At 42.3% G+C, this 20,575-nt stretch overlaps 1 protein-coding gene across 4 annotated transcripts in view; it reads right to left on the bottom strand.

Moving 5' to 3' along the window:
* Positions 1 to 20,575, bottom strand: part of MYO16 (myosin XVI) — a 610,989-nt gene that overhangs the window by 352,009 nt on the left and 238,405 nt on the right. For all 4 annotated transcript variants that reach the window (XR_006215346.1, XM_042980064.1, XM_042980054.1 and 1 more), the window contains exons 6-7: positions 14,051 to 14,175; positions 4,054 to 4,179 (exon numbers count right to left, since the gene is read on the bottom strand). Coding sequence is in view for 3 of the 4 variants with exons in the window: in XM_042980064.1 (XP_042835998.1) it covers positions 4,054 to 4,179; positions 14,051 to 14,175 (251 nt within the window). In the remaining variant the exon portion in view is untranslated. The remainder of the gene's footprint in view (positions 1 to 4,053; positions 4,180 to 14,050; positions 14,176 to 20,575) is intronic.

Here is a 20,575-nt window from a genome sequence, read left to right as displayed (position 1 = left end):
CAGATTCTGTGTCTCCCTCTCTCTCTGCCCCTCCCCTGCTCATGCTCTGTCTCTCTCTCAAAATTAAATAAGCACATTAAAAATTTTCTTTAAAAAAAGGAGTTTCTTGGGCAGAACTTCCCCTTTCTGCAGTGGAGGGTTTCCCATGAACCCCTGAAATGTCAGTTCCTTATTTTCATACAAACTCTTGGCCTCTGAAATTGCAGGCCCATAACTGAGAAAAGTATCAGGAGCTACATCTGATTGCCTGAGGGATATAATTTCTGAAAGCTACGCATTCTTTCTGCCTTAATCATATAGCTTCCAGGAAGTGGAACAGAAATGTCTAGATGTTCTTACCAAATAGATCTTGGAGTCAGAAATTGGTCACATTGAGACATACTCAACATGTAGAACCAAAGATCCCCACAGACACCTTATAATGGAAGTTATACAAATGCACCTTCATTTCTCTTCTGCCCACAGATGGGTTTCATGTGAAAACAATCATAAATTAACTTCTTCATCGCTTTAAAACATACCAACTTAGGGGCACCTGGGTGGCTCAGTCGGTTAAGCGCTTGATGCCTGGTTTCAGCTCTGGTCGTGGTCTCACAGTTCCATGAATTCAAGCCCCACATCAGGCTTCCTGCGGACACTGTGGAGCCTGCCTGGGATTCTCTCTCTGTTTCTTTCTCTCTCACTGCCCCTCCCACTCTCTCTCTTTCTCTCACTCAAAATAAATAAACTTTAAAAAAAGAATTAAAAAAAGATTAAAAAAAATACCAACTTAGCCTGGTTTCTTCCACATCCTCCCTCCCAATTACAATAACCCCTGGGAGGGGCACCTGGGTGGCCCAGTCAGTTGAGCATCCGACTCTTGATTTAGGCTCACATCATGATCTCACAATTCATGGGGGCTCCGTGCTGACAGTGTGGAGTATGCTTGGGATTCTCTCTCTCTCTCTCTCTCTCTCTCTCTCTCTCTCTCTCTCTCTCTCTAAGATAAATAAACATTAAAAAATTTAAAAAAAATAACCCCTGGAAATAACAAGCAACCCAGGAAGAGGTCTGAATAGGCAAGGAGACAGGGAAACTGGCTCAGGGCCTGCGGAAGGGAGGAATCCCAGGTAACCGAAGGCTAGCCCAGACCCAGTGTTTCCCAGCCCGACTTAGGGACAGAGAGGGGCCTGGGTAGATGCATCCCTCCCACATTCCAACTGTGTTGCTCCAGCAATGGCAGGTGAGTCCAGAACCATGATCTGCTAACATGTAGTGCCAGATCAAGCACTTTTTCTTCCAACCTGCTGAGATTCCCCTCCCCAACGAGAGGCAAACACAGCTGGGAGGGGGTGCCTGCAAGAGGGAGAACGCCCCAACAGGCCCCCAGTCCTGAAAGTCTTTTGTCCCTGTGGACATCCACCTACCTCACCCAGAGACATGGGGTAGCCCGGCTTGGGCTTCCACCCTTTGGGAGAATTAGAAGAAAGCAGTGAGAACACCAGGGGCGTCAGATAAGCCAAGTGGACTAAAATGATAACTCAAGGGGTCTGAAAATGAAACTGTCACTGGAACCACAACCCACTCAAGTAGACCAGGCCTTGCAGGCTGAACTTAAACAGGCTGACTAAAACAGAAGATTTACGTACGACCAAGATTCTCCTAACATAATAGCTGAAGTGTCCAAAATGCAATTAAAAACCCCTCACCATGCCAAGATCAGGACATCACAACTTGAAAGAGACAAGATGATGAATTGGCAACAAGAGCAAGGTGGATGGTGTGGGAACCATCTGATGATGATGGCAAGGCAGCTCTCATAAGAATGCTTCAACAGGCAACTACAAATCCTCTTGAAACAAACTGAAGTCCATCAAAGACACGGAAGTTACAATGAAAAAAAAAGCCAAATGGAAATCACAGAACCGAGAAATACAATAACAAATAAAATACCCCAACTCCTACCAAATATTTCATTTGACCCGCAATGAAGTAAAACAAAAACCACACACTGGGTTCTGATAAAAACGATTTAAATGTCCAATAACAGAAGAGGTGATGTAGTTAGTCCGAGGCATGTCTTTAAGAAAAAAAACTTGCTAATTGGGCACCTGGGTGGCTCAGTCGGTGAAGCATCTGACTCTTGATTTCAACACAGGTTTCCTGAGATTGAGCCCTGTGCCGACAGCAGGGAGCCTGCTTGGGATTCATTTTCTCTCTCTGTCTCTCTGCCCCTCCCCCACTTGCTCGCTGTCTAAATAAAGAAACTATATGGGGTGCCTGGGTGGCTCAGTCGGTTGAGCGGCCGACTTCGGCTCAGGTCATGATCTCACGGTCCGTGAGTTCGAGCCCCGCGTTGGGCTCTATGCTGACAGCTCAGAGCCTGGAGCCTGTTTCAGATTCTGTGTCTCCCTCTCTCTGACCCTCCCCACTCATGCTCTGTCTCTCTCTGTCTCAAAAATAAATAAACGTTAAAAAAAAATTAAAAATAAAGAAACTATAAATAAATAAATAAATAAACTTGTTAAATCTAGTCCTATTGCCCCAGAGTACGTTATCCAATAAAAGCAGTTGAAGGAAAACAATTTATTATTCCTTGAAATGATACCTGATCTAAATGCCCAATCAGAAAAGTTGAAAAATTGGGTAAAATGAAAGCCTTAATTCATTAAGTTGTGGTAGCATTCTGTTACATTTTACCAAGCTATCAATCCCTCACTTCTGGATTTAGCTCCTTCCAGAGGGATCCCTGACTACAATAAGCACGTTTTGATAATTCACTGATTACCACTTCTTCAGCTCAGAGCAACAGGTAGTGTTCTAGGAAATAGCACTTGCTTATATGTTTGCTTCTCTACGTTTTACTAAAGACAAAACCTCTCACCCAGCGTTTTCCAGTGTGCCGCGGTGCTAGAAATGAAGCACGGGTGTATTCATGGTGTGCTGAGGTTATTGATCCCCCAGTGCTCCTATGATCTACAGGGGGATCTAGGGGACCTGGGGCCCCTGGGCCCAATGGCTTCACCATCTACAGCCTTGGGTCCCTTAATCTATCCATTTATTTACACATTCACTTGCTAAAAGCACAGTTTGAAGTACTTAATAAATAGCCTGTTAGAAATATTTATTGAATGAATGAACCTTTTCATACAGGAAATGTTGTCAAAGCAAATGATGTTTTCATTAATTTGAAAGACTTTCCCTAAGCAATGTGCTTTTTCTAAAATGATTGAAATGCAAATGTTTTCCATTATTTCAATAACTGCAGTACTCAAATTTTATGATCGCTATTTTTCATAACCTTTAGGATCCAAGAGACTCAACTTGGTATGAACTTAACTTAAGGGGTGTGACTGTCACCCTAGACCAATGTTTGGGAATCAACAAGTTTAACCTCAACTTCCCTATTTATGTAAAATTGAATTATCTTCCCAAATAGTAGTACTCAGGCTTTCTCTAACACAAAATATGGCGTATTTTATAAATAGATTTTGATATTATTATGAACACTGCTGTCACATTCACCCACATAAGTCATTTAAAAGTCAGTTTGCTTCATGATATAATGGTACCTGGTGAGAAAGTAATTTGTGCACTAGTGGCTGAGGTTGTATTAGCTGTAGCCAAAAATCAATTCAAAGAAAAAATATCTGATAATCTTTCTTCATTCATTAAGATGAAATATAATTTATATGAAAAATAAAAACCAAAATGCAAATCTGCTGTACTTCTAACTGTAGAGAACAAATAGAATTTTTAACGACTCATGAAACTGTGAGCTATTAAAAGGACTATGAAATGTTAAGAAAATAACAAGTCCACTCTATGCAAAATGTTTACAATTGTGCATCATTTATCCAACAGTTTTGACTACAACACGCAGAATCCCGAGAATGTATGTTTTATGTATCCTTCCAAAAGACGATGTTTTCTTTGAACCGTAAAACTATTCGTCTCCTAATATGATGCCATTAAAAGTCACATACTTAGCAGACAATTTGAAATGAAAAAATTACATACGAAATGATACATTAATTATAGGTTTTTTCAAAGTAATGTAGGAAATCACTTCACCTGGCCATACTTTGCTGCCAAATGGAGTGGGGTCCAGTACTGATTGTCTACTATATTGAGGTCCCCGCCATGTTCGAGGAGAAGAGACACCACTTCCTTGTAGCCACTGGCACATGCCATATGTAACTGCAATGAAGAAATATTTTGTTATGCCACTTCAAAAAAAAAGCAATGACATCAAAACAATTTATTCAGTGGCTTGAAGAGAGCTAATAAAATACCAGATCCAAAATACCTTTTGAAAAAGAACATACATGCGGTTTTATTTACTTGATATCAGCGGACATCAACCTTCTTTGCAAAACAGCTTACAGGTGAGTTATTTATTCTTTACCTTCTGATCCGGACAATGTGCGCTTTTTCATATAATTCCCATTTCCCCTTTTAGTGTCGCCTTCTTCTATAATCTGAATACTTTTATTTTTTTTTATTACTTATTTTTGACAGAGACAGAGCACAAGTGGGGGAGGGGCAGAGAGAGAAGGAGACACAGAATCCGAAGCAGGCTTCAGGCTCCGAGCTGTCAGCACAGAGCCCGACGCGGGGCTCAAAGTCACAAACCGTGAGATCATAACCTGAGCCGAAGTCGGACGCCCAACCGACTGAGCCACCCAGGCACCCCTGAATACTTTTAAATATAACATACAATCTTTGAACGCTTTAATGCTTCCTGCCCATAAGTCACACTCGCTCTGAAATTCAACCCCTGTACTTGGTGTGACCGGAGGAGATTCGAAGATATAAACGACAATAGGAAATGTGACGGGATCATTTTAATGCTTATGAGCAGGTAAAAGGGGTGGGGACACCAGAAAGGATGAGTTAATCCTGACAGACCTTAAAATGATGATGCAGCTCTCATCTGAACGTGCTCCCCATTTAGTTTCTGAAAGCAACCTGATTTAGAAATGAAGGCTCAGGAGCCACAATGAGGAGATCAGGGTTTGCAGAAGGATTCAAACTTCCAGATGCGGTAAGTCCTGTTTCCAATGCTGCAGGCTTTATTTATAAGCCAACTATCATCACACTCCAATTTATTCCTTTTTTAAAAATTTTTAAATGTTTATTTATTTTTGAGAAAGAGAGAGAGCACACAAGCAAGGGAGGGCAGAGAGAGAGGGAGATCTAAAGCGGGCTCCATGCTAACCGCCCAGACCCTGATGAGGGGCTTGAACCCATGAACTGTGAGATCATGCCCTGAGCCGAAGTTGGAATAACAAACTGAACCACCCAGGCGCCCCCAATTCTTTTTTCAATGTTTATTTTTATTTTTGAGAGAGATAGCATGAGCAGGGGAGGTGCAGAGAGAGAGAGGGTCAGAGGATCTGAAGCAGGCTCTAAGCTGTCATCACAGAGCCGGACACAGGGCTTGAACTCACAAACTGCGAGATCATGACCTCAGTCAAAGTCAGATGCTCAACTGACTTAAACTGGTTCTCAATTTAAATGAGGTTATTAAGTAACCACGTGACTGATTTCCTGAACGTAATATCAAGGAACTATGAGGAAAGGAAAAATAAAAGTAATATAAAAGTAGTAAAAACAGTGAGTTCTTCCTGTTTTTGTAGCATGGGATTTTGTAGCTGTTTTTATTACAAAAACAAAATTACAATAAAGTCAAAAGGACTTATTAAATACACGTACATATATATTAATAAAATCCAGCAAAAACATTTGCTTTTCTCCCTCTGGTCATAGTTATGCTCTTTAATGTACAGTATGTAGTTATATGCTTATTTCTTGTACTTGACTGTACCAAAAGAGCAAATATATCCATCCAATTTAAAGCATGAACATTAAAAGATCACATTTCACATCAATCTTCCCATACTTTATTATATATAGAACTTACCTCATTAATATTCTAGCAAACAGTCCCCCAAATAAAATATCCACAAGTATTTTAGAGAAACATAATTTTATATATTTGTTCTCCAAAAAATATCAATCTTTCACCTGCCCCTAAATTTATTCTACATTATTGAATAATCAGTTAATTCGAAGGTTACTCTGAACTATGTACACTAAGATCTGGATCTCAGAAGGTTTTCATTTTTAATACAAAATGAACCAAGAACTATCCATTTGTTGGTCAGCACCTGATACTAACGATGTCAAGTTCACAGGATGAACTGCTTACGAGTAGATTTGCTTTCGACTCAGCAAAACTGGGTTCTGCCATTTCAAACTCAGCCCAGCTCTCAGCCTGTCACGTCAGGCACTGCTCTCAAGGAAAAGACTAGAAGGAAAGTCTTGGCTCACTCGGCAGAAACACTATCCAAAGCATGAGCTCCCAGTGACCTCTCTGGAGACAGACAAATTTAATCCTAGGCAATCTCAAAATGGAAGTAAAAAAACCGTGACTTTGAATACTTTCACACCATCACAAGAGATAACAGAATTTTAAAAATTCATCATAGTAAAATATCAAGAGCTTAGAGCCTTTACCTCAATTCTCCTGGCAACCAAATTCTGAATCCATAAGCAAGCCTACAGACCCTACAGGGACACTCTCATCATTAAGTTAGAGTGTAAAAAATGGCTATTTTCTGAAATGGAAGTTATACCCCTACCTTGCCGCTATTGCTGGAAGCCGTCAGGTGCCAAAATGTGAAAGTGTTTACCACTATGGCGTCTCAGAATACTCCTCTCCCGCTATTATATGGGGTCTTAGGAGAGACACAGAGGTGGTTGTTGTTTCGGTTGACAACTGGCAACAGCCTCTTGGCAGGACGACTGGAAAAGGACGATCTTGGAAAATTATGGCAAGTTGGAAATTACTCTTCTAACAGACTGCTCTTCAGGAAAGCACAGTGCGCCGTCACCTGGAGCATATAATACGCCTGACCAATCGCTAATTACCGGGCATTTCTGTATTTGCCACACTTCCGATCCTATACAAGATTGTTCTGTTGATAATCACTATGTTTGCATCTCTGACCATTTCCTTCTGACACATTCCCAGAAATAGAATTGGAATTCTAAAATAATGAACGTTTTTTCAAGTTATTTCTGTAGGCTGTCACACTGAGTTCCAGAATGTTGGTGCCAACTCACACCCCAACCAGGGCTGTAGGCAGGGACGCAGTTTTCTGTGTGCACAGACCCTGTGTGCATAGATCTGTGTGTGCATAGACCCTATGTGCATAGACCTGTGTGTGTGCAGACTCCGTGTACATAGACCTGCATGTGCATAGACCTGCATGTGCATAGACCTGTGTGTGCACAGACCTGTGGGTGCACAGACCTGTGTGTGCACAGCCCCTGTGTGCATAGACCTGTGTGTGCATAGACTCTATGTGCATAGACCTGTGTGTGCAGACCCTGTGTGCACAGACCTGTGTGTGCATAGACCTGTGTGTGCACAGCCCCTGTGTACACAGACCTGTGTGTGCATAGACCCTATGTGCATAGACCTGTGTGTGTGCAGACCCCGTGTACAGAGGCCTGTGTGTGCATAGACCTGTGTATGCACAGACCCTGTGTGCACAGACCCTATGTGCATAGACCTGTGTGTGCATAGACCTGTGTGTATGCAGACCCCATGTACATAGACCTACATATGCATAGACCTGTGTGTGCACAGACCCTGTGTGCATAGACCTGTGTGTGCACAGACCTGTGTGTGTGCAGACCCCGTGTACTTAGACCTGTGTGTGCATAGACCTGTGTTTGCACAGACCTGTGTGTGCATAGACCTGTGTGTCCACAGACTCTGTGTGCATACCTGTGTGTGCACAGACCCTGTGTGCATAGACCTGTGTGTGCATAGACCCTATGTGCATAGACCTGTGTGTGCATAGATCTGTGTGTGCACAGACCCCATGTGTGCACAGTCCCTATGTGCATAGACCGTGTGCATAGACATGTGTATGCACAGACCTGTGTGTGCACAGACCGTGTGTACACAGACCCTGTGTGCATAGACCTGTGTGTGCATAGACCCTGTGTGCATAGACCTGTGTGTGTGCATACCCCGTGTACATAGGCCTGTGTGTGCACAAACCTGTGTGTGCACAGACCCTATGTGTACATAGACCTGTGTGCGCATAGATCTGTGTGTGCACAGACCCCATGTGTGCACAGTCCCTATGTGCATAGACTGTGCGCATAGACCTGTGTGTGCATAGATTCTTACTTAGCTTTCTGGTCTTTGCTGTTAATTTCTAAAACAACTATAAATAATTCCAGTGTACTCAATTTCTAACAATGGGTCTCTTTTAATATATTTACAGGATAGTTGTATTTCCTTTAGTGAAATGACTCTCTTACTTGTTTCACTACTGAGAGAGGGTCATCTTTTTCATTCATTTCTATGAACACTGCATATTTGAGAAATATCAACACTTTGGAAGAGCCATTGTAAGCATTATTCCTGGTTTATTATCTGCCTCTTAATTCTGCTCTTGTTTGATGCATAAATGTTCACTTTAATTTTTGTTGTAGTCAATGATATCAGGATTTCCCTTTGTGTTTTCTCCCCCTATTTGTATAGCGGAAAGGATTCCACCACTTAGAATTAAGTCTTTTTTATTGCATAACATGGAAAATGGGCATCATGTTGTCTCTCAGTCTTGTATTTGTGCACCTAATTTTTAAAAAGAAGCTATGTGTGAAATTTGAAATATATGCCCACTGAATGTGGTCTTATTTAAGGTCTGTGACCTCTGCCGCCCTACATCGGGAAGGTCACTCTAAGGTTAATGCCAAATTTTGATGAACATGATGTTGGGAGTAAATAAAAATCAGTCTTGAGGAATAGCTATCCAAACACCTACAGAAATGAGTCCAGGTTTTGAACCAATAATTTCACATCTTCTCCTATTCTACTTTTATGTCAGAATATTAACAGAGGATTATTCCTACCATAGTTTTGACTGAGTGTGAATATAATATATATCCTATCTCAAACTAAGACCATATATATATACATATATATATGTGTATATATATATACATATATATATATGTGTGTGTGTATATATATACATATATATGTGTGTGTGTATATATATTTGAAAATAGTTGTCCAAAAACTGCCTAGATTACTTTTGACCTCAACCTCAAGAGATAAAAGGACAGCGTACATGTGGGTGTACCTGTGCTGGGGGGGGAGCCTGGGTTCCTTCCTAATTCACGTCAGGAGAGCCTGGCTATGGTGACCGCCCACGGAAGCCATGTGTCCTCAGCGGCACGGCGAAGACACTGTCACTTAGGTTTTGATTCCTGCCTAGAAAAAGTAAAGGGCAGCGATGGGCTGGCTCTCCGCTCAGTGGGCTGCAAGGGGAGGTCGCAGACACCCTGGCATCCACTGGCCCTCATGAGTTCACAGGGGCAAAAACAAATGCGGGCAGATTTTTCCAGGGACGAGCTGTGTTCGTTTTCGGCTCTGTATCAGGGGGGTGCCTGAGGGGGCGAGAGAGACAGGCTGGAGCACCTCAGATTCCCTAGAACTGAGGCAGGTGTCAAGGACCATCTGGAGATCCCCAGTGGTGGTGGTGAGGAGGTGATATCTGAAGAACCTCCACATCCTCACAAGGGAAGGGGTCCGCTTCTAGCCCAGAGAGCAGGGCATTCTCTCAAGGAAGGTCAAGTCAAAGCCCTCCAGCCCCCACTGCATCACCTCCTGCCCATCTGTCTCCTCCCATCCTCTCCCGCAACTTCTGCGACACTGAAGAGAAGGCAGTGGCAGAAAGGGAAACAGGTGATCACGTCTACCCTCCCTTCTACGGACTTCCTGATATACCAGGAACAGGTTCAAGATGTAGCTGAACTTGAGGTCCTTAATGCCTGAACCCACCAGCCCCTGTAGGAACTGTGCATAGATTCAGGGGGTTTGCAAATTTGGTGGGAAAACAGTTTTATTTTTCTCTAACCCCAACTGAAATTTAGCAAATTCTTCAACGGTGAACATAGGGTACACAGCTGTGATGCTCTCTACCATCACAAGAAATATTGTCATATCACACTGCTATCCTAGCAGAAATGTCCAAATATCACCCCAGTTCAAATCTACTCTAAAATCATGGTAATGGTTAAAGCTGTTACTCGGTGCATTAATAATGGAGCATGTGCATTAATATCACAAAGTTAATTTTAATATTATGATTATGATGTTTTGATAGAACTGTCTTTCCTTGTAATTCTGGGTACCATTTTTATTACATTAAAAGCACAATTTTGACAAGGAATCCACAGCTACACCAGGGGGGTTAGAAGGTAATAGGACATAAAAAGACCAGGGAGCCCTGACTTCATGCCAGCAGGGAGTTTTCACTGTCATAAAGGACCACACATTCTAATCTCTAAATTGAGGCTACGCATCGTGATATAAACTGCGGCCAGAAAGCTGATAGCATTGGCTAAGTCTTCACCCAGAAGTAAGGGATAAACCAGCACTACTGACATAACAAAGGGAGTCAGAAATAAAATTGTTTGATGTTTGCATCTCATGAATAATTCTTTTCCAACAGACCAAGTAAATACGTCCCAAGGCCAGATGTTATATATCAAAGTCTGGGACAAAAGAGTGAAGAACCAGCATCTTTATAATGTATCTGAAAGTCATTACTGTAGATGTTCAAAGAGCATCTATGCACTCAAACTCAGGAATGCATTTCCATATCCTCTGTAACAAGGCTTTTCTTGGGGGGCGGATTGTATCCTTTTCTCAGGTTTTGTTTTCTTTTAAAAAGGGTATCCTTGTACAGCAAGAGATCTTTTTAAGAGAGCTACAGTAAGTTTGGTAATTTTGTCACATGTTCTAACAAAGGAGAAAAAGGTATTGAGCCTTTCACTGATAGCTTCGTCTTCTTTTGCACAATTTGACAGTGTGGGAAATGATTCTGAACCACAAGCGACAGTCCAACTCAGGATGTGGAAATCTGTGGACTGGCGTCTTCTTACTGTCGACCAACAACAGACAGGAACACACAATCCAGAGGAGAGCTCTGGGAAGGCAGTAATTAACATGATAGACTGATTGATTCCAACCAAAGAATCAAACTACATTACCGCTTGCTAAACACTGTGATCTTCAAGGGACAACTTCCTAGCCTCCCGATCACTACTAATTTCCTTGTGAAAAGCTCAATGATCAAAGATGATCATTTAGTTATTATAAAACAATGATTTGCAATGTTTATGCTCTCTGCTCAATAGAAAAAAGTCACAAAGAATGTCAAAACTGAAGATGGTGGAACTTGATCGCAATTTATTGTTCTGTGTTGATTGATTCTTTCAATAGCTTCACTACCAAAGTACGTGGGTCCTTTGATTTGGCAATATTTGAAACACTTATGCAATTTTTATTTAGCAGTGATTTTTTTAGAGGCATATAAATCTGCAATATCTTAAGCCAAACAAAAACACAAAGGTCTACTGGGTTTCTGTGCTGTGTTAGGCATTGGTGCGTTACACACATTAAAAGAACTATTACCCACTACAGTTTGGATTTTGAGACCACCACTCCACTGCATCTTTCCTCGGTGAAAAGACCAGTGACCTCCCAGTACACAGTCCAAAGGTCAATTCACCACCTCCAGTCATTTGACCTCTCAGTGGTTATCTGATAGTCAACCGTTCCCCCCCACACACCCCCTCCTTCTCCCCCTCCTCCTCCTCCTCCTCCTCCTCCTCCTCATCATCATCATCATACTTCCTTTCCTTGGCTCCTGGGACATCTCATTCTCTTGGTTTTCCTCCTACCTTGAGAGTTTCTCCTTCCAGTCTTATTTCTGGATCTTCCTCTCCTTCCTAAGCATCGTGGCTCGGTCCTCAATTCTCTCTTCTTCTTCTGTGTCAGAAGTGTGATTTTATCCAGGGTCAAGGCTTTCAACGTCACGTATATGCTAGTGTTCCCAAAAGTGATTCTGCAGTCCAGACGCCTCCTGAGTCCCAGACTCCAATATCCAACCACAAACCCAGCGTCTCCATGAAGAAGGTTCAGAGCCACATCTAGCTCTGTGTTTCCCAAGCTGTCCTTGTCTTTTTTGCTCCAAGCTCATTTGGTCCTCAGCCCTCTCGGTCTCACCGGACGCCAACTCCATCGCTGCAGGTGCTGAGGCTAAAAGTACGTGGAGTCCTTCTGCAATCGTCCTTTCTCCTAACCACCTGGCCATCAGGAAAACGCAGCGGATCTTCTTTTCACACGGACACAAGTCAGCCACTTCCCACAGTTTCGGCTTCCTGTAGCTTTGAGCTCCACCACCAACCACACCTCTCACCTGAACTCTCAGTGTCAGCCCTGCCCTTTGACAGTCCATCCATAACACAGCAGTCAGAGTGAGTGATGCTTTTAGAAGTGAAGCAGGGCTGTGCTCTCCTCAGGGCCCTCCCACGTGTTCCCGTCTCACTCAGAGTAAGTGCAGAGTCCTCACACAGGCACACAAACCCTGCAGGATCTGGTCCAGCTACCTCACTCCTTTCCTTTACTCTGCTTAGCTTCACAGGGCTCTGTGCTGTTTCTAAATCTTAATACACCCACTCCGGCCTCAGGGCCTTTGCACGTACCACTGTTCAGCCTGAAATGCTCCTAGGCACCCCTGCAGTGTGTGCAGACTTCTCTCAGGTCATTACTCAAACTTCCTCGTCAGTGAGATCTTACCTGTGTACCTCCCAGCACATCCTTATCTTATTCTTTTCTCCTTTGCGTTTGTCATTATTAGCATGTTACACATTTAGCTCATTTATATGGTATAGTATGTATCTTCCCCAAAGAAATGTAAGCCCATGATAAAAGGGCTTTTGTGGCTTTGTTCATTATTATTTTGTTCACAGGTTGGGGTTAATAAATTACTTCCTCAATAGATTAATTCGAGTATTTTTCCACTTGAATGTGATTTGTCAATAAACTGTAAACACGCTTTGTTCTCTTTGCTTATAACTTGGAGTTACGTTCTTGACAGTCTTTAGAAAACCTACAGTCCAAAGTCCGAAATCAGTATCTAGGAAGATTATTCTATCCAGAGGTCTCAGGGTGTTCGATTTGCATTTAATAAATCTAAAACCGTATCGGGTCTCACACAAATTTTATCCATTTAGACAAGCCATTTCTCCCATCGCTGTGTTCAACCTCACACCTCCAGAAAAATGCAGAGTACAACCTGAATCACTGGCTCCAGAGGCTTCCACGCATCCCACGCTCCGAGCGTCATACCCCCTTCTGCTAATCTACCTTCTCTCAGTGCTTCCCCCTGAGCCTCAGTACATTTACTTCCACGACAGTTAACTTTAACACAGGCATGCTCAGTGCAAGTCAATAGTGCCCAATGTTTCTTATTTTCATGACTAGACATTATGCTTATATGAGAATTAATCCACATTTAATTTTACTGGTTTTTCATTACTGCCACTGTGCCCAATAGCTGTGGAAAAAAAGCAGTGACAGGATTTCACTTGGATTTAGAAAGTCATTCCCCAGAGTGACCCGTAATTTGTTTTATGTAAAATGAAAAATGAAAACATTCTCCCATAAGTTCCATTTCAACAAATCACACTGACAAAGTAATGCCTAAAAATTATTCCAGGGGCGCCTGGGTGGCTCAGTCAGTTAAGTGTCCGATTCTTGATTTTGGCTCAGGTCGTGATCTCACGGTTCGTAAGTTCCAGCCCCAAGTGAGACTTCAAGGTGACAGTGACGTGCCTCCTTGGGATTCTCTGCATCTCCTTCTCTCTCTGCCCCTCTCCCGCTCTCTCAAAATAAATAAATACACTTTAAAAAATTACTGTAAATTTTTTAACAAAATGGAAGGGAGGCTTGAAGAAAATACATCAGCCTACAAACACTGGTTTTTCTCTGAGTGGCGACATAAGTGATTTCTGTTTCCGTCTTTGCGTACTTAACGTGTTTTCAAGATTTTTACAATAAATATGCAGAACTTTTATGATCAGAAAAAAAGGACATTTGTAAATGTTAATTGCATCCAATTCCAGGCTTTAGAAATCAACTTAAATCCTCTACATCAGCAATATTTCTGAGTCAGTTATATTAACTTACCAGCGTCACCCCGTCATCATTTTTCTCATTGACATTTCCGCCATCGGACAAGAAGTGTTTGACATCTGTTAGCATGCTCACGGGTCTCTGCACCTTCAGCTGGCACAGTGAGGTCAGGTCCACGCCTACGGGGAAAACAGCCTTTGAAACAGAAGGCAGAGATGCTTCTCAGCCGCTGGGGGTCAAGTCTTAATTTTATCTCACTGTTCTTTCAACGTGTTCCTCTTTGAAGCCCCTCTTCTGCTTTGAATTCAAAGTCCGCATAATGGTTTCTCTCGGCACGCCTTCTATTTACCGCTAGAAAATAGTCTGGAATCATTTTCCTCTGATTCTATCCCAAAGATGTGACATGACACCTTATCCATGGTAGGCTCTCAACGTTCGCCTGTCTTAGTATGGATCATCAATGTGCACTGCCCAAAGTAGTTTAAACCATTTGAATGGAACTGAAATGAGTTCTAAAACATGGTTTTTGCTCTCTATAATTTTCAGGCCAAAATAGTTGCTCCTAAAAGCAATAGAATAGAATAGAATAGAATAGAATAGAATAGAATAGAAATCTCTGGAATAGAAAACCACCTTTGGTGGGAAACGGAAAAATGTGAACAAAGTCTGTAGTTTAGTGAGTAGCATCATACCTGAGCTAACTCTGTACTCTGGATAAACGTACCACGTCTGTGTGGGGTGTTGGCGTGGGGGAGCAGGGAGAAGGTGTACGGGAACTCTCAGGGATGTTTTGACAACTTCCCTGCAGATCTCAAATGTTTTCAAATTAAATGTAAAAAGATTCTCCAATCAAACATTTCATGGCTGTTCGCGTTAATAAAGAGAAATGAACTGAAGCTGAGGGAAGTCTGGAAGTCAGCCTTGTTGAGGAGGGGGATGGGCCATGGAAAGGTCAGGTCTGCTCCCCTCCTGTTGGTACCTGTTGTCAGCATTTATTCTCACCCAGGCTTTCGTGTGAATCTCCATGGTAGCTCAGACCTTCACATTTATGCATCCCGTTCCCAGGATTGGTTCCTGGACATAACAGGTGTTTACCAAGGGGAAATAATCCACCTTATTCTCAGTGAAAGTATGATGATGATGATGATGATGATGATGATGGTGGTGATGATTAACACCTGCCTCTCAGCCAGTAGCTGCTAGAAATCAGCCACCTCCCTGATTCTCTCTCTCTCTCATGTGACTCAGTCCTTGCCACAAACAGGGAGGCTGGGTCGGCACAGGGGACCCAAGCACCAATGCCAGAGTGTTCCTTCTGGCCATGCCAGTCTGTGCCTGACCTCTCCGGGCTGACTTTGGGAAAGGTATGTAACCTCTCTGGTCTTCTGCATCCACGGTCACTCAGGGAATGATATATATCCCAAAGAAGTGCAGCTACACTCACTACTTACGAGATCTGTCCACGGGGCAGAGATCATTCAACCCGTTGCACATCTGCCTTCATTTTCCCCTTAGAGCCTGGAACCTCCGCCCCCTGGTCCAGCTCTCTCTCAAATCCCGGATGAACACTGGGTGTCAGGCTTCCTGGATTTTAGTGTCGTGTCTTCTATTACTACTAGTAATAATAGTAGTAATAAGTATAATATATTATATATTCCACATATATTATGCATATTTTATTAACATAATATAATAAGTATAAGAATATAATAGGTCTATTTTATACTAGTGCCAATGGGAACAGGTAACTCATCTTCTGCCTCAGTTCCTCCATCTGCAAAATGGGGCTGCTAGTTTTTGCTTCACCAATGGTTATGAGGACAAACGACAACACATCGAGCACCTAACACAGTATTCGGCTTGCTGAATCGAGCAAGTACTCGCTAGATGTGAGCTGTCCTTTATAGTCAGCTTTCTATTACATGGGCTGTACGCCATGCATTTGTTGTTTTTCTTTGCAATAAGGAGGCAGGCAAGACCCAAACAGAATAAAGCAAAATGCGCTATTTGAATAATGTGGTTTGTTTCAAATACTCTGTCCAAAGCAAACCCATTTCACTAGGAGGATGGGAGGGGGGAACCAATTACCAGCTTTGAAATTTCCACACGCCATTTCAGAAGAACTAACAGATTTCCCTAAGAGTTGCTTTGAGGTTTGTTAAGAACCAACTAAAACTATCACTCTATTCTCATTTTTAGGATTGTCAAATTTGACGTGTGAGTTAATTTTGGAAAATACTATTTCTCAAATGTCAGTGTTCAATTTTGCACACTGAAGTCGAAGAATCTGATGGCTACGTTATTCTAAGTTCTATAACATTGCAGTGTTTACTGGAGTGGTACGTGTCTTTTAGAGAATCATTTGCACACATCATTAAAACTGAGCTGTAAAAGAATAGAGCTCAGTGATAAAAGACACATTAAAGCAGATTAGAGATCACTCATTTACCACATGTCATGAGAAAACAATCTATTTCAGCCACTGTTGTGAAGGTATCAGAGGGGAATATTATGATATTGTATCTTATTATTTTCAAACTTCATTTTGAGTCAAATATGATACCATGTAAGATGCGATTTTAGATTTTTGATATATGTTCAGGAAACAAGCAGAAGTCTATTTTCAGCAAGACAATGGAACAGAATTTCCCTCTCTTCTTGCTCAAAAGTCTTAAGCTACTCCAGGAAAAATATAACCAACAGACCATAATAAGCCTATTTTATAATGGATAATAGGCCAAGCCTGTCTTTTTTAAAAGAAATTAAGTTTTATTTTCATCCTGTTCTCTGAAAAAGAAAAAAAAAAAAACTAATACAGGTCCTGATTGGATTTATTATTTTGACACGAATTCATTAATTTTTTTTCAAAATGAACACATTTAGGAAATATTTAGGAAATAAGAAAAACATCATTTGCTTGAAATTTACAAGTTATTACATGTGATACTAATTACTATTGCCTGAGTACATTTGATAACATCAGGTGATATGTAAAACTGAAATCACACTGACACATCAAGTCAGTCTAAACCCTATCTTAACTTTCCTTAACTGTCTCTCTCAAGACAATATTGTTTTTTTTTGTAACAATTCAACTTTTCTTTTTCTCCATTACCCATTTTGTATTGGGGGTAGTCTGTCACTCTGATGTGACCCGCCCCGTGACTATAGCACATCATTTTCTTAGTTTCTAGAATTGGAACTAAGGATGCTCTGAGCAAGCAAATAAAGGGAGATGATTGTAGAAAAAAGAAACAAACATGCTCAAGCCAAAAGGCTGTTATAACCCTCTACCCCATCCCTTCCATCAGTCCTACCAGATGCACAACGTAGGACCGTCCCCAGCAAACTGGGATACACTCCCACCTTGACGATGGGTGATTCTGAAGAGGGTGGTGCAGGACTGACATTTCAAATTAATTTCACTAAGTGGAAGAAATATACAAGGTCACTATGGACTGAATAATCAGGGAGTCTCTAAAGGAATTATCAGGAATACTACTCAGTGGTGAAAACGAATGAAATGTTGCCATTTGCAACAACATGGATGGAACTAGAGGGTATGATGCTAACTGAAATAAGTCGGAGAAAGATAAATTTGTGATTTCACTCATATGTGGAATTTAAGAAAACACAACAGATGAACACAGGGGAAGGGAAGGAAAAATAAGATAAAAACAGAGAGGGAGGCAAACCATAAGAGACTCTTAAATACAGAGAACAAATGAGGGTTGCTGGAAGGGAGGTGGGTTGGGGGCTAAATGGGGGATGGGCATTAAGGAGGACGCTTGTTGAGATGAGCACTGGGTGTTATATGTATGTGATGAATCACTGGGTTCTATTCCTGAATCCAATACTACACTGCATGTTAACTTACTTGATTTTAAATTAAAAAAAAAGAAAAGAAAAGAAAAGAATAATCAGGGAAGGCTAAGCCAGTTTCTCAGGCTGTTTCCACAACAGAAAGCCTAGGGTTTTAACGAAGGCAGCAACGGCACAATGGGTGAGGGATGCAGACATATTAGGGGGATGTCAAGGAAGGAGAATCTATAAAATTTGGTGACAATTCGATGTGAGGGATTTAGGAAAAAAGAAGTGACATTCAGATACTTGGATTCCTGGCCGTAAAGGTAAAATGGACTCTTGGTAGGGCATGAAACTTCCATATTGGGCATGTTATCCCAAACCGCCTGATATCCAAGGCAAGATACTTAAGAACAGTGCACACAACAAGGCAGAAGTTCTTCTAAGAGATTTGAGCCACAGGAGTAATCTTGGGAGTAGGCAGGCTGTCACAACACAAGGAACAGGGAGAGATGAACCAGAGAACATTCTGGCATCTGCCTGTGCAGTCACACTTCCAAAGGAAGTAAGTGGGAGCTCAAAGAGAATGGAGGATGGTATGGAATGATCACTGCAGGTGAGCGAGGTTTCGCGGGAGAGTGTGATGGAAGTCAAGGGAACACTACAGGGTGATGAGGGAACACAGACAGGAGAACGGAAGGGTGATCAGCCAATAGAGAGCCAAGCAGGCAATGGCCATCTTTGGAAGGACATTTCCAGCAGGGGCAGAGGCTGAACTTCAGTGGGCTAAGGAGAGGAGATTAGGAGCTCAGGAGAGTAAGTGTGAGCTTTTTTTTCTAAAGGATGAATTTCGAAGGAAGGAGAAAGGGCATGCACAGCAAAGTGAAAAGATTCCATGTATATATCTTTACCCATGCATCTGTCCTGGACCACCTTGTGCCTCCCCCCGTCCCCCCTGCAGTGCTTTCTTCCCTCGCTCGATCATTTTGCAATCGGTTGCCTTCTCTGAAAGCCAACTGGCTCGCCTCGCTCTGCCGATCCAATATGCATCAAGTCCTCAACCAGCCCTCCGTGGCTGTCTCGTTTTCCAGCCCAGGAAGCCCAGGCGGTGAGCTGAGGTTAATTGCTGTGCCCGGGTGTATGCTGTATGTCGGTGGTGACAGTACAATTAGAACCTGTGACCAGCGATTTGCCATGTAATCAACTTCCTCACAACCTCGCCTGCCTCCTGCCACACGCGTCCTGATGGGACAGCGTGCTAAGTACTCAGCCTGGAAACTGTATGGTGCGCAGAGAATATTCGAGGATGACAGCCGCCTGGTTCTGAGAATGTGGTTCTGAAACACTGAGCGCCAAACAGTAATACGCATCGAGTCAGGGAATCTTAGAAATGTCTAAGGATGTCAGCCCACACTGTCATGGCAGATAACCCTGAAAGCACGCCAGCGAGGAGGCCAGAGAACAAATCGAATGGGTGTGGCAGCTGACACAGACACGTAGGAGGGACCCAGGCAGAATAGGAGCACACCGGGCACGAGGCGAGGGAGGGGCAGACGGTCGTGAGGCACAGGCCAGCACACCAGCAGTGACAAATGGAAAACAGAATTAAAAATTTAGGGGATATTAAGTTGAATCTGTTCCAGCAAACATGTATTTTACACACTGATTGTGACAGCCATCGTCGTGACAGATTTTCTCCTAACCATCGAGAATCTGTGCCTCCCTCTCTTTCTTTGCCCTCAGTCACGTTCAAAATCACTTATTTTTCTTTGCATAAGATAGATAATACTGCCTTTGTAAATATCAAATTTTCTTATTGAACAAAATCCTTGAATGAGTGGGAAAGGTTTTTAAGTCAAGTTAGTTCTTTTGCAAATAAAGGTAACTTCATTTCAGTTTTCAAAGAGAACTATTTACTGCCGTGGCTATTAGAAACTCAGAGTAAGGAAGGAAGAAATCTGCTAATAGAAGTGGCTCAGCTAATAATACAACTGAGCTGTTTGTGCAAATTCAGAAGCGTGCATGGTGAAGTCCAAGTTTCACAAAGGCCGAAACAATGAACTTCACAGCAGTGGGGTGTGCAAACATAACTTCAAGTCTCAATCCCTTTAGCAATAATGGAACCTGTCCCCAGCAAGTTGCTGCTGACAAGAGGTTCAGAGATCTGAATGTGACCCTCACATAAGGAGCAGATACAAGGAGTGAGGGAGGTGCCTCCATCACCCCGGCCGGGACTCGGTGACCTTCCGTAGGACAGCTGGGCTCACGGCTCACATTGTCCCTAATGAAGATAACAGTACTTAACCCACTCTCAGAATTCATGAGATTACTTTTTTAAGAACCCCTGGCTGTGAAGTGCTAATTATTATTATTATTCTAAGCCATCCTCAGAATAAACCTTTTGATACGAGAGATCTGGAGGAGGCAAAGAGCACAGGGAAAAAAGAGGCAGATGTGAGGGCTTTTCTTAGAATCGAGAAGGACAGAGTGACAAGCACTGTGTGGCTCTTAAAACTTTTAAACTTCTCTGACAAAAGATCATACTTGAAGGGTCTGGAATTTCTTTGTTGTTATTTATACCTAAACAAAAAGAGGGGGCGGGGAAGTGGCAAACTTCTTCAGTCGCGTACCATATCGGGCTCAGGATTTCAAACACCTCCCACTTTGCCAATGCTGAACTTGCTCATGAAATTATACGTTTAGTCTGTGCAATTAAATATTCTTTGGGAGGGAATCTATCTGGGAGCTCTACTCATCTTTTCAGGCTAGCAACAT

Source organism: Panthera tigris, chromosome A1 (genome assembly GCF_018350195.1).
Source record: "Panthera tigris isolate Pti1 chromosome A1, P.tigris_Pti1_mat1.1, whole genome shotgun sequence".
NCBI lineage: Eukaryota > Metazoa > Chordata > Mammalia > Carnivora > Felidae > Panthera > Panthera tigris.
This window is presented reverse-complemented; position numbering and strand designations above follow the sequence as displayed.